Source organism: Chlamydomonas reinhardtii, chromosome 1, assembly GCF_000002595.2.
Source record: "Chlamydomonas reinhardtii strain CC-503 cw92 mt+ chromosome 1, whole genome shotgun sequence".
Taxonomy (NCBI): domain Eukaryota; kingdom Viridiplantae; phylum Chlorophyta; class Chlorophyceae; order Chlamydomonadales; family Chlamydomonadaceae; genus Chlamydomonas; species Chlamydomonas reinhardtii.
This window is the reverse complement of record NC_057004.1, coordinates 7,480,559-7,492,162: the sequence shown is the minus strand read 5'-3', so window position 1 is coordinate 7,492,162 and position 11,604 is coordinate 7,480,559. Positions and strand designations below refer to the sequence as shown.

Below are 11,604 nucleotides of genomic sequence, written 5' to 3'. Positions count from 1 at the left end.
CTTTACTCAATCATTAAATTATGCTAGCATACATCCCCTTGGCTACGGCCCAGCACGTAACACGTCTCCGTGCCTGGACACAATCCCCAGACGATCGCAGTTATGAAATGTGTGCGAGAACACAGAAGTCGACTCCCGCCCCTTGCGCCTCCTAAGTCATATCTCCTAGCCGTAACAACTGGCTTCAATAACAATGCAAACAGGATGTCCTAGCTGAGGCCTGTGGCCACAACTCTGAAGCCTGAGTCTTGGCGCTTGGGGCGCAAACCAGAGCAGTCTTTAATTTGAGCGGCTGCTAAGGAATCCGTATGCCGACGTCTGGAACGCGTAACACTTTGGTCGCGCGCGTGTCCGATGAATCCGCTGCCCTGTTCTCAACTCGCGGGCGGAGGGGACCGCGTCTGCCTGGCGCTGACACGTCTGTCAAAGGTAAGCTAATTTACCTTGTGAATGCGACTACTGCTACGGGTTCCAAGGCGCTAAGATGGGTGGGTGGTGTCGCGGCGTGGCTCCTCGGCGAACGCGTGGCCGAACCACTCGCAGCGTCGCCTACAAAACTGCGCCTACACCAACCTACAACTAAATTAAATGACTATCAGGTTATGGCGATGGCGCAGTAAAAACCTAGTGTACGCGTTTGCCAGACGTTTCCACAGCTCGTGTGGACGCCCTCCAACCAACGCGCCTTGGTCACCGCCACGACTTTCAGGGTTCCCCTCCGCCAGCCCTGTTGACGCCTCACAGCACATCTGGCACAGACTGAAATAGATCATCTTGCGTGGATCTTGCATTGCGTATGCCGCCAGCTTTGGGCACACCTTGCTGTGGCCTAGCCCAGTCCAGTCTGATCGGTTACGCGTGCCACGTTGCCTGCTCCCACCATCGCCACAGGAGCTGATCGCGGATGCGGGCATGGGTGGAGGAACGAGTGGTAACACTTCCGGTGGCATGGCTAGCACGGGCGGCTGCGACAGCAGCGACTGCCTGTTCTGTCAGTACCGCTCCAATAGCCCCTTCCACCTGAACGCCTACGCCGGCAAGCTTACGACGCTGCTCCGCAAGCGCTCCGCAAACGGCGCCGCTCTGGCGTCATTGAATACACTGCTAGAAACCAGCAGCACGGAGCAGGGCGCAGCGCTGCTGGCGGCGGTGGGCGGCGCCGCAGCAGTTGCGTGCGGGTCTATCAACGCAGCCAAGCGGCACAGGACGGGGTCGCATTCCGGCTCTCACGCGGGGTCGGCCACGTTGCCGCTGGTGACCGCCGGCGCCACAGCGATAGCAACAGGCACCGCAAGGCTGGAGCATGGCTCGCTCAGCAGTGATGCCCTCGAGCGGACGGCGACGGCTGAGCTGTCGGCAGTGGCGGGTTTCGCGGCCGCGAGGACATCACCAGAGTCCGGCGGCAGCCGCGGGAAGGCGCAGCGTGTGGGCGCAGAGCACGACTGCCGGACAATGTGTGAGGGCGGCTGCGAGGGCCACAACGGCCGGGCAGCGCTGCAGCTGCACGCATCTTCAACAAGCGGCGTGGCGGTTGACGGGGTTCTGCCATCCAACGGCGTCGTCTTGATGCCGCTAGCGAACGGCAGTGATGGGTTGGGGCGGCGAGCTGCTTCTGTGTCCAACGGGCACACGGTTTCGTACGCTCGCGGTGACGCCAGTGAGGTGGAGCCCGGGCTGTCGTCTCTGTCGTTGGACCAGCACGTGCAGCCCGACCATCACCTGCAGCCCAGCCGGTGTCAACCACCGCTGCCCGCTTCCAACGGCGCCGGCAGCACCAGCGCGGCGGGCTGCGAGGCCGGGAGTCAGTTCCCGGACGGCTGGGCCTTTCGGCCGGAGTGGCGTGGCCGCGACGACCCGGCCCCTGCGGAATTGCAGGAGGTGCTCCGGCTGTCAGCGGGCGGCGGCTGTTCGACCTCCTCGGGGCAGGGGGGGCCACATGGGCGATCCGGGAGTGGCAGCGGTGCGCGGCGCCCCGCGCACCGGATCTCCGGCAGCGGCGGCTCTGCTGGCGCCGGCATTGTGTGTGCCCTGGAGTTCTCGCCGGATGGCCGGCTGCTGGCGGCAGGCGGTGTGGACAAACAGGTGCGTCCGGAGGTCTAACCTGCCGCGACCGGCATGGGGTTGTATGGGTTGCGAGTCGCAAGCCCAAGGCTGGCGTGTCTGTTGCGCCATGGACTTATATGTACTTGTCGTGCTGCGCTGTGCTGATTTCTCATCTGTCTGCAGATCCGGCTTTACAACCTGAGTAGTTTCTTTGGCGATCTGGAGGACGATGACGAGCTCGGCCTGCTCACGGACGCCGCGGACGGCGGTCGCAACGGCGCTCGCGCGCTGCAGTCAAGCCCGCGCAGCCTGCGTGACAGCCACGACGACGACGACGACGAGGATGACGATGACGATGATGATGACCGGCGCATCCGGAAAGCCCGGCAGCAGGCGGCGGCGGCGCGCGGGAAGGCGGCGTCGGATGAGGGCGAGGACGATGCTGGCGAGGAGGGACTGCTAGCGGTGGTGCAACGCATGCCTTCCAAAGTCAGCTGCATCTCCTGGTCGCCCTTCATGGTGAGTCAAGCCATAATTGCCTGGCATGGGAGGGCTGTGCAGCAGTGGCCTGCCTTCAAATCTGCGGCCTTGACGTGCAAGCCTTCACATCGCCGCCTACCCGCCAGCGTGACCAACCGCTTGCAACGCACTCCCCGACCCTGCCGGCACGTTATCAATCACCTTGCGCCCTCTCGGGGTACCTAACCATGCCCGTCGTTTCCCGTCCTACCCCCCACCCTGCCGCATACCCAGGACGGCGTCATGACGGTGGGAGACTATGACGGCGTGTTGCTGCAGCTGCACATCGCCTCAGGCCACCAGCTGTCAGACGTGGACGCACACGGCGGCCGCAAGATCTGGAGCGTGGCGCACTCCAGCCGCCGCCCCCACCTGGCCGCCTCCGCCGCGGATGACCGCACCGCACGCCTGTGGGCCGGCCGCGGCCTGGCGGCGTGCGTGGCCACGCTGCAGCCCAACCCGCGCGCCTCCGTGTGCTGCGTGGACTTCAGCCCCGAGCACGACCACATGCTCGCGCTGGCCTGCAGCGACCGCGTGTCGTACCTGTACGACCTGCGGCGGCTGGCGGGCGGGCCGCTGGCGGCGCTGCGGCACCATTCGCGGCCCGCCAGCTACTGCCGATTCCTCGGCGGCGACCGGCTGGTGACGGCGGCCACGGACGCCTCGCTGGCGCTGTGGGACCTGCGGAACGCGGTGCCGCAGCTGGTGGCGGAGATGAGCTCGCCGGCGGCGGCAGCGCTGTCGGGCGCGGGCTCGGGCGCAGGGACGGGCGCGGCTGCTTGGGACGCGTCGGCGGACGGCTCGTGCGGTGGGCGGGATTTGCCGTTTCGCGCTGCGCAGGCCGCGCCGGCGGGCGTTGCTGCGGACGGGGAATGTGCTGGCGTGGGCGCAACGCGCAGCTGCAGCGAGCCGGCGCGTGTGTTCCGCGGCCACCGCAATGAGAAGAACTTTGTCGGCCTGAGCGTGCGCTGGCCGGACGGGCTGGTGGCGTGCGGCTCCGAGTGCAGTCGCGCCTTTGCCTACCACACCTCGTGGTCCGACCCGCTTGCGACGCTGGATCTGGCGCGTAGCGCCGGCGGCGGCGTGGGCGCGTGTCTGCCTCAGCAGCCAGTGGTCGCGAGCTGGGCATCTGGGCAGCGCGAGAGCGTAGGCGCAGGCCTGCACAGCGGCGGCAACGGCCTTGGTGCCTCCGGGTTTGTCAGCGCTGTTTGCTGGCAGCCGGCGGAGGCAGCGGAGGCCCTGCGCCTGCCGCCGCTGTTGGCATCAGCATCGAGCTGCGGCGCAGTCAGCCTGAGCGTGCTTGCGGCGCGGGGCTTGTAAGCTCTGCTGACGGGAAAGGCGCCCGCACATGCGCATGGTGGCCGTGGTAGGGAACACGCAGCTGAAAGGGGAGTGGCTGGTGGTGGTGGTGAAGGCTTGGCAGGGAGGTAGGCTAGTCTGTAGCTCGGAGCGAGGCGTCAGCAACGTGGTGTTGCTGTACACAGGAAAGCAGCAAGGGTGTCGGCGCATTTCGTGTCACGCTGAGGCAGTAGTAATACCTACGCCGAATGTCGTCTTCACCTGAGTGCGGCTGTAAGGTCCCGTGTTCTGTTTTGTATCCTCTTCGCGGCGAGGTGTGGCTTGGTGCCGTGTTGGCGCCATGTTTCGGGCCGGTTTCTGTTTGTCGTCTTCCGCATTGCGCGTGCACTTGTACCGCATGTGCATAAAACGCGCACTGTGAGCGCGGCGTTTGAGCGGACGGCGGTAACGTTGTTGGTGTATTGTTTGTGTCTTCCTGACATGCCTGACGCTCTGACTCCTCCTTCAGGTCCTATCGTGCTTGCAAGCGCGGGAGCGGCAGCTGCTGCTTAGCTACGCGCGCTGTACTCGAACCTGGAAAGGACTGTCATTGAAAACTTATCGCGTTGAGACAGTGGTTGTGCACCAAGTGCGACCACTTTCCATGCATTCATGTCAGTGTAGGCGTACAAGTGAGTGAAAGAGTGCGAGTGGTAGCTAGGCGCTGCGAAATGGCCCAGAGCGCAGGGGCATAGCTGTGGTAGGCCCCTGCGGCTTGAGGCTTCAGGCAGGCGTTGTGGCGGTGAGGAAACCTGGCCGGCTCGCCTCCTGCATAGCAGCAGGGAGATGACTGAGTAGCTGTGTGAGCTGGGTGTGCGTCGAGTGACGAGTGGACAGTTGCCGGTGGAGCGCAGCGGTCCCATGGGTAGTAATCAGCAGGCGCTGGCCGATGCCGTGCAATTTTGTTTCTTGGGCTCGAAAGCATGGCTAGGCGGCGGGGGGTCAGTACGGCTGTTGCACCAAAGGGCTGCCATGTGTGGTATTCGCATTGTGCATGTGCAGCATTCAGCTGGCTGAGAGCTGTGAAGAGGGAGTTGACAGGAGGGATCGGGGAGAGCGCCGCCTAGCACCGTGCCATAGCACCCACGTGTGCTATGTGCGTGGGTACGAACGTGGGTAGACTGCTGAGTGCGCGAGAGTGCGTCAACTGTCACTGACGAGCAGTACTTGAGCTGAGATTACGGACAATCATATTTGATTTCGTTCATGTTTCATGAGGGAGCGGCTGGTGGATCTCTTGCGGGGTCGGCTCAAAGGTCCTGAATGGACCAACTCCTGCAGCAATCGAGCTCGTGTAAACCATATTCTTGCTTGGTGCCATTCCAGCTTTGTAGCTCGCATCCAGAGGGGTTAGGGGTCAGAGCTCTAAGAGAGCAATGCGCACGTACTTACGTTGTCTGTGGTGGCATAATGCGAAACTTTTGGGCCGCCAGCTTGGCCCCTTGGGGGTCAGTCGTCGTCCCTAGGGATCCGCTGGGTTTCGGTAGCTCATCCTGCAGTTTGGGAAGCACCCCACAAGCGGAACCAGGGGCCCACAGCAGCACCATGTGGCCTCAAACCTGCACGTTATGCCGTAATAAGCACAAACAAACGGAGGGTGGGAAAGTTGCCTAGCGCAGGCATCTGGCGGGGTGGGTCTGGTCTGGCAGCTAAGTTCCAGAGGCAACCTGAACCCCGCGCACGCGCATCTGAGGTTGCTGGGTAGCCCTGCGCAGGCAACTTGGGGTGCCATCTGCCATGTCCACGCATCTCGACTGGCGGGGATGGTCCGCCCAGGCATCTAAGCTGCCGTGCCCAGGCATCTGGACTGCCGCGGGGACCCGCCCCAGCCAGCTTCGAACCCCCGCGCACGCAGCCAAATTTGGCTCGGCAGGGTACCCGGCCCACCCTTACAACCAGAGGCCACCGGCAACTTTTCGGATTTCCTACGCAGGGCCGATTCAGTCAAGCGCACTCTCCTGTCACCTGAGCGAGCAGTTGCACCCCAGGCGGCCTACCGTTCATGCAGTACGGTAATGGAAAGCTGTGCACAGTATATGCAACGTCTTGTTGCTTCTGGTGCGGTGCGCGGCTGGCTGCTACGCTAATGTGCTGCGTCCAGGATGAGCGTGGAGCCCGCATTCTGAAAGGCACGGAGAATCTTGTCATTATTGTGAACACGGTCAACATGCGCACAGCGGTCTCAGGTAGAGTTCCAGCCGTACAGGAAAAACCCCGGGAAACGGTTGCAAAGAGTGCACGCACGTCCGCTTTCCGTACACTAGAGCAGGGCACGCAAGACCCCATACACGTCTGCTACCATGAAGTGCATGGTTCCACACTACGGTACCGAATGTCTGTCAGCACAGTAGCAGCTCCTTGGGAACAACATGCACTAATCAATTGCCCATCAGCGCGAAGACTGCGGCAGTCTACGCTCCCACGCAGTCAAACGAGTACCCCTTGTACCCAAGCACAGACAGGTGCCGGTAGGGAGCCCACACCCTCGCACATGCGCAGTGGCGCTGTTCATTGGGGCACGTGAGAAGGCACCAAGGCCAGGCGTCCACAACATGCCGCTACCCTGACGCCGACCCCGCAGTACCGTCATTCACGCCCAGCGTGAGCAGATAGGCGGCCCAGTCTCCCTACATCCCTGGCCGCAACTTATTGAAACAATGAATGAAGGCCCCCGTGGCGTGATATCCAAGCGACCTGGCGGCGGCTACCGCCAGACTGTAGGTAGGCCGTTATCAGTCGCCTTTGCCGAACCCTTTGCCGCCGGCGCCAGTCGAGAGGCCAGGTTCAGGCCATGGGAAATGTCCCGCAGTACTCCACCACCTCCACCCAGACCTCCGGCGCCCACACACGCCGCCGGCGCCGCTGTGACGAGGCCCATCGGGTGAACGCCCAGCCCCGTGCTTACAGTTGTCAACGCTGCCGACTGCCCAGCCATGGCGGCGGCTGCCGCGAAGGGCAGCACGCCCATTGCCGGCCCGCAGTAAGGCCCGAAATCGTCCGAGTCGGAGCTGGGCTCCTTGTCCGGTGAGCCCGCCTGCCACGGCGCTATGCAGCGCCCGGGCGCGCCGCCCTCGGTGCGGCGCTGCTGGCCATCAAAGAGCGGGTTGAGGCAGAATACATCCGCCTCGACATCCGCCTCACCCGACATCAGCAGGTCCACGGCCGCGCCGCCGCCGCCCGTGGAGGCCCGGCTGTAGGTCCCTGTGTGCGCGGCTGCCGCTCCCAACCCCGCAATGCCCTTCAGCCCGTCCGCCTCGAGGTCCTCCAGCTGCTGCTCCAGCGCTGTGCAGCCCTCCGACGCCCCATCACTGGCCTCGTACTCAGCAGCGGCAGCGGCTCCATTGCCTGCAGCGGGCGGCGCAGCCGCGGAAGCACCCAGCAGGATCTTCAGCGCCGGGCTGACGGAGGAGTCAGAGTAGCGCCGCTGGCGGCCCGCCCTGCGCTGCGAGGCGCCATTGCCGGCGCCGTCGGCCCCAACGCCGCCCCCGCCCGCGACCGCCACCGCGCCTAGCTGCAGCCGCATCCACTGCATGGCCGCGCGCAGGCGCATGGCGCTGGTGTGCGGCGTGAAAGCCTCAAACATTGGCTCCATCGGCACCCCCAACGCCACATCGTCAATGTGCGACACCAGCAGCTGCTGCTGCTGCTCCTGATCGAGATGGCGCAGCAGCTGTAGGTCGCCGGAACCGGCGGAGTCCGACGCCAGGCTGCCGGCGGGCACCAGCGCCTGCGCGGCGGCCGCCGCGGTGCCGCAGGCGGTGTTGGCTGTGCGGGGCGGCGGCGTGCACGCCTCGGAGGCGGCCGTGGATTCCGCTGCCATGCGGCTGGAGTGGCGGTAGGCGGAGAAGGGCGCCGCTATGGAGGTGGAGGACAGCGGCGTCTCCAAACGGTGCGAGCGCAGCCAAGCCGGGCGCGCTCCCGCAGGCGTCTCCATCATCGCCTGCTGCAGGCTGTCCGCCACGCATTCAGCAGCGCACCCTCCAGCGGTCCTCTGGCCAAAGCTGCGGGTTTTGCCAACTGTCGATGACGGCAGCGAGCCGTGCGGGTGTCGCTGCGCGCCAGGCGTCAACAGCTCCACGCACGCCGCGTGCACCATGGCCTCTAAGGAACCCGCGCGACCGTCCGGCAGGACCAAAGGGGAGGGGGCACGCGTCCGCCGAGCAGCTGGCCATGGGGAGGTTTGCGTCCCGGCCTCCATGGTCTTTTTCTGCAGTACCGATGCTGCAGCTTGCGACGCCTGCAGGAGTGCATGGCGGCAGGGTGGCGCAAGTCAATGCTCAGTCGAAGCATGCCACACTACTATGCGCTGGTGGAGGAAGGAGGCCAGTTTCACCTGCCATATCTTCCTCAGCTCCTGTACACGCTTTTCAGCATCGGCCAGGGCGTCCTTAAGGCTCGCGGCAGGCTCCTGCTGAGGTTGGGCGATGGCGTTTGCTGCTGCTGGTGTGGTGCTGGCTGCATGCGCAGGCCTCGGTGGTCGGCCGAAAGACATCATTCCGGCTCTCCTTGCTTATTGCAGGAAATGCCTCTGGAGTCTCCGAAGGTCGCTACAAAAGACGTGGACCAGCGCTTGACTCAGCCAGCCAGCGACAGAGTCATTTTTGGCAATTTCATTACAGTAAGTTGCAGTTCTCGGGCATAGCAGCACACTTTCTTTGGCTTGCAGACGGCTCCTGGGCAATCGAATAACTCGATCCAGAACTTGTTCGCGTTTCCTCATTCAGCCTTTCTCGTTGAGGAGTCAGGCAACAGGTCGCATTCTTATAAACTGGTCAAGCGTCCGTGATCCTGTCTGCACAAGGAGCTATGGCAGTCGGCGCAGCACGCCCGGTGCTCAACTTGCTGCGCTTGTCTCGATTACCAATATACACGCAATTAAACCTGGAGGAAGCACTGCTGCGAGCGACCAAAGATAACTGGCTAATCGTGAACGACGGTGCTTTCAGCCCTTCCATCGTCATCGGGATATCGGGGTGAGCTTGCCTGGTCGCCACTATGGGTGTATCAGGTCCAAGGCGGTGGCGAGACGAGTTGGGCCGAGCGAGGAGGGGGCGAGCGCTGCAAAGGGTGGATGGGGAAGGGCATGGGGCCGGCGTAGCTGACACGCGGTGCGCTAGACGGAATGGTGTGGTTCACCTTGGCCAACTATCCTTGCTTCCTCGCTTTCATCTTTGCAGGCGTCCTGCCGAGCTAGTTCACTGTAAATCAGCATTGGAGAGTGGCGTGCCCGCTTTGCGGAGATTCACAGGCGGGGGAACGGTGGTGGTGGACGCAGACACAGTGTTCGCGACCCTGATCATGGAGGTGCGGAGGCCTCCCACACCCTTAGCAGGGTGGGGCAGCCCCACAATGCCTTTGGCGCCTTGTGACAGCATCAATTGGCAAGTACGGCAACGTATGGCACCAACAACGATTCACTATGCTGGGGCCGCGTGTGTGTGTAGGGCTCGGCTCTGCCTGACGTGGAGTGCTTCCCCCAGCCCATCATGAAATGGACAGAGCAGCTGTACCGACCCGCCTTCGCCGCGGCGGGATGTAAGGATTTCGGCCTGCGGGAAAACGGTACGTAACTCCCCAAAGCTTTGCTTGGCGCCACCGCTTGATCGTGCTGCTCTGGCTCGTTGGATCAAAACAGCGAACACCAGGCCCGAGCGCAGCGGGGCGTAGCAACCCTGCTCAAAAGAACAACACGTGTCACATCCCCACTTTACGCCCTTCTCTACGCTGACCTGCTTTACGCTGCGCTGTGGTCCACAGACTACATAGTGGCGGGCGGCCGCAAGGTGGGCGGCAACGCGCAAGCCATCACCGGCAAGCGATGGCTGCACCACACCTCCTTCCTGTGGGACTACGACCCGGCGCGCATGGCGCTGCTGCGGCACCCGCCCAAGGCGCCCAAGTACCGGGAGGTGAGGGACCTGGGCATGGGTGGCTTACAGCTTGGCGGTTTGGAGAGCCACAGTGCCTGGGCACGCGTGCACTTGGGTGAGCGGAAACACGGCAGGGCGCCAAGGCAAACTCGTGACGCCTGGCGTCATTACCTCAACGTACACGGGCCGGCATGGTGTGAACCCATGCTGTTCCATCTCGTTGGTGCGTTACACAGTCAGCTTTGCATGCCATGTCGCAGGGGCGGGGCCACGATGACTTTGTGACGCGGCTGTGTGAGGTGCTGCACCCGGAGCACGGCCGGCGGCGGCTGGTGGAGAACTTCGGCATCGCGGCGGCGGAGATGGGCTTCGCGGTGCAGGTGCGCGGGGGCGGGGGTGTAAATACCAGCCCAAACTAAACCAAACTTGGGCTGCGCTGGAATGGGTCAGTGGGGCCCCGTGGACCGTGCTTTGAGCTTTGTGATAGCAGCCTGTACGGTGTAAGGCGGGGGTTATAGTAGGCGCGTAATCAACGGCAGCAAAGCCGTGTGCCTCCGCACTCTTTGGCATGCCGTGTAGCACGTTGCAACTACGATGGGCCCCAGCGCACCCGCTATTTCGCTGTACGAGAATCCCCCTGCAGATGGAGACAACTGCTTTCACGCGCCTCTGCCCATACCTGCACGCGTATGCACCCACAGGAGCGCACACTGGCGGACGCGGCACCCGCGCTGTCCCACCGCCCGCTACTGCTGGGCACCAAGCCGCTGGACCTGCGGGAGTTCCTTCAGTGAACCTGAATGTGACCTTGTGCCTTAACCTCAACGACACGTGATATGTGACTGTCGTGATGGTGAAGTGAGCAGGCAGGCAGCTGGGAAGCTGCTACGGATGTGTGGATAACGTGTGGGTAAGGTGTGGGTAAGGCTTGGGTAAGGTTTGCGTGAATGATTACTGAGACGTGAGAGCGTCAGAGCCAGTGAGAGCCTCGTATGCAGCAGTGACTTTTGTTGCGCAGCGCGGGGGCGCAGCGCGGGGAATCCAATCATGCTGCACCACTGCTAAGCCTAGGCCTGTGATTTGTGGAGCTGTCAGACCTGCGGGATTACTCAGCGTTGGCTTTCCAACAGCGTCCCGGTTCTCGCCAAGACTAGGTATAGACCAAAACCACACGTGCTTGCTTCACGCGGAAACGCGGCGATGGCAAGAGCCTCGGATGCTCCCAATTGGTCGGACAGCCACCTTCTGCTGGCGCGGATGGCTGTAATGAGCGAGGGGCCTGGCACTGTGTGAAAGGCCACGATGAACGGCCCTGACCAGAGGCGGGGGATAGGTGGGCATTCCAGTCTGGAAATGATCGGTGGCTCGGTTGCAGTGACGGTTGCTGTGTAGCGTTGCGCGGCGTTTAGGGAGCTGTTCGGTTCGTCGGTTGACGGTATCCGCCTTGGCCCGCGGCGCCGCGGTGCTCATGTGGCTCGGTTGCAACAATGTTGCAGTGTACGCGCTGCGCGGGGGTTCCAATAAGTCAATAACGCCCTTCAGCCTAGGCCCGTGATGCTACGTGATGTGGGGAGCTGTCAGACCGGCGGTTCGCTAGGCCTCTAATACCGTTCCGGTTATCCCCTGGGCGTAGACCAAACACACAGTTTCGTTGTGTAGGAACGCGGCGAGTGCGCGAGAGCCTCGGATGCCCCCGGTCGGCTGGACAGGGACAGTCCGCTGGCGAGGGGGGCTGTAAGCTGCTCGCTCGCCTTCTGGCCAGGCAGGCTGAGGCGGCCGTGTGCCGAGCCCGGCTCAAAGGAAGACCCACAGCCGCACCAGCGAGGAACACAAG

General features: G+C 63.3%; 3 protein-coding genes across 3 annotated transcripts; 2 read left to right on the top strand and 1 right to left on the bottom strand.

The window, feature by feature from the left end:
• Positions 1-165: 165 nt before the first annotated feature.
• CHLRE_01g053850v5 (uncharacterized protein) lies at positions 166-5,210 on the top strand. Its single transcript, XM_043059012.1, has 4 exons — positions 166-429; positions 892-2,082; positions 2,227-2,562; positions 2,797-5,210. The coding sequence occupies exons 1-4, from the start codon at positions 355-357 to the stop codon at positions 3,880-3,882; spliced, it is 2,688 nt and encodes an 895-aa protein (XP_042928926.1). The 5' UTR covers positions 166-354; the 3' UTR covers positions 3,883-5,210.
• An 838-nt stretch (positions 5,211-6,048) lies between these two features.
• On the bottom strand, positions 6,049-8,535 carry CHLRE_01g053800v5 (uncharacterized protein). Its single transcript, XM_001689752.2, has 2 exons — positions 8,234-8,535; positions 6,049-8,137 (listed from the first exon to the last, which is right to left on the bottom strand). Exons 1-2 carry the CDS (start codon positions 8,393-8,395, stop codon positions 6,605-6,607), a joined length of 1,695 nt encoding a protein of 564 aa, XP_001689804.2. The 5' UTR covers positions 8,396-8,535; the 3' UTR covers positions 6,049-6,604.
• A 100-nt stretch (positions 8,536-8,635) lies between these two features.
• Positions 8,636-11,520, top strand: CHLRE_01g053750v5 (uncharacterized protein). Its single transcript, XM_001690214.2, has 6 exons — positions 8,636-8,873; positions 9,078-9,204; positions 9,345-9,462; positions 9,658-9,809; positions 10,031-10,150; positions 10,472-11,520. The coding sequence occupies exons 1-6, from the start codon at positions 8,707-8,709 to the stop codon at positions 10,562-10,564; spliced, it is 777 nt and encodes a 258-aa protein (XP_001690266.2). The 5' UTR covers positions 8,636-8,706; the 3' UTR covers positions 10,565-11,520.
• The last annotated feature ends 84 nt before the right edge of the window (positions 11,521-11,604 follow it).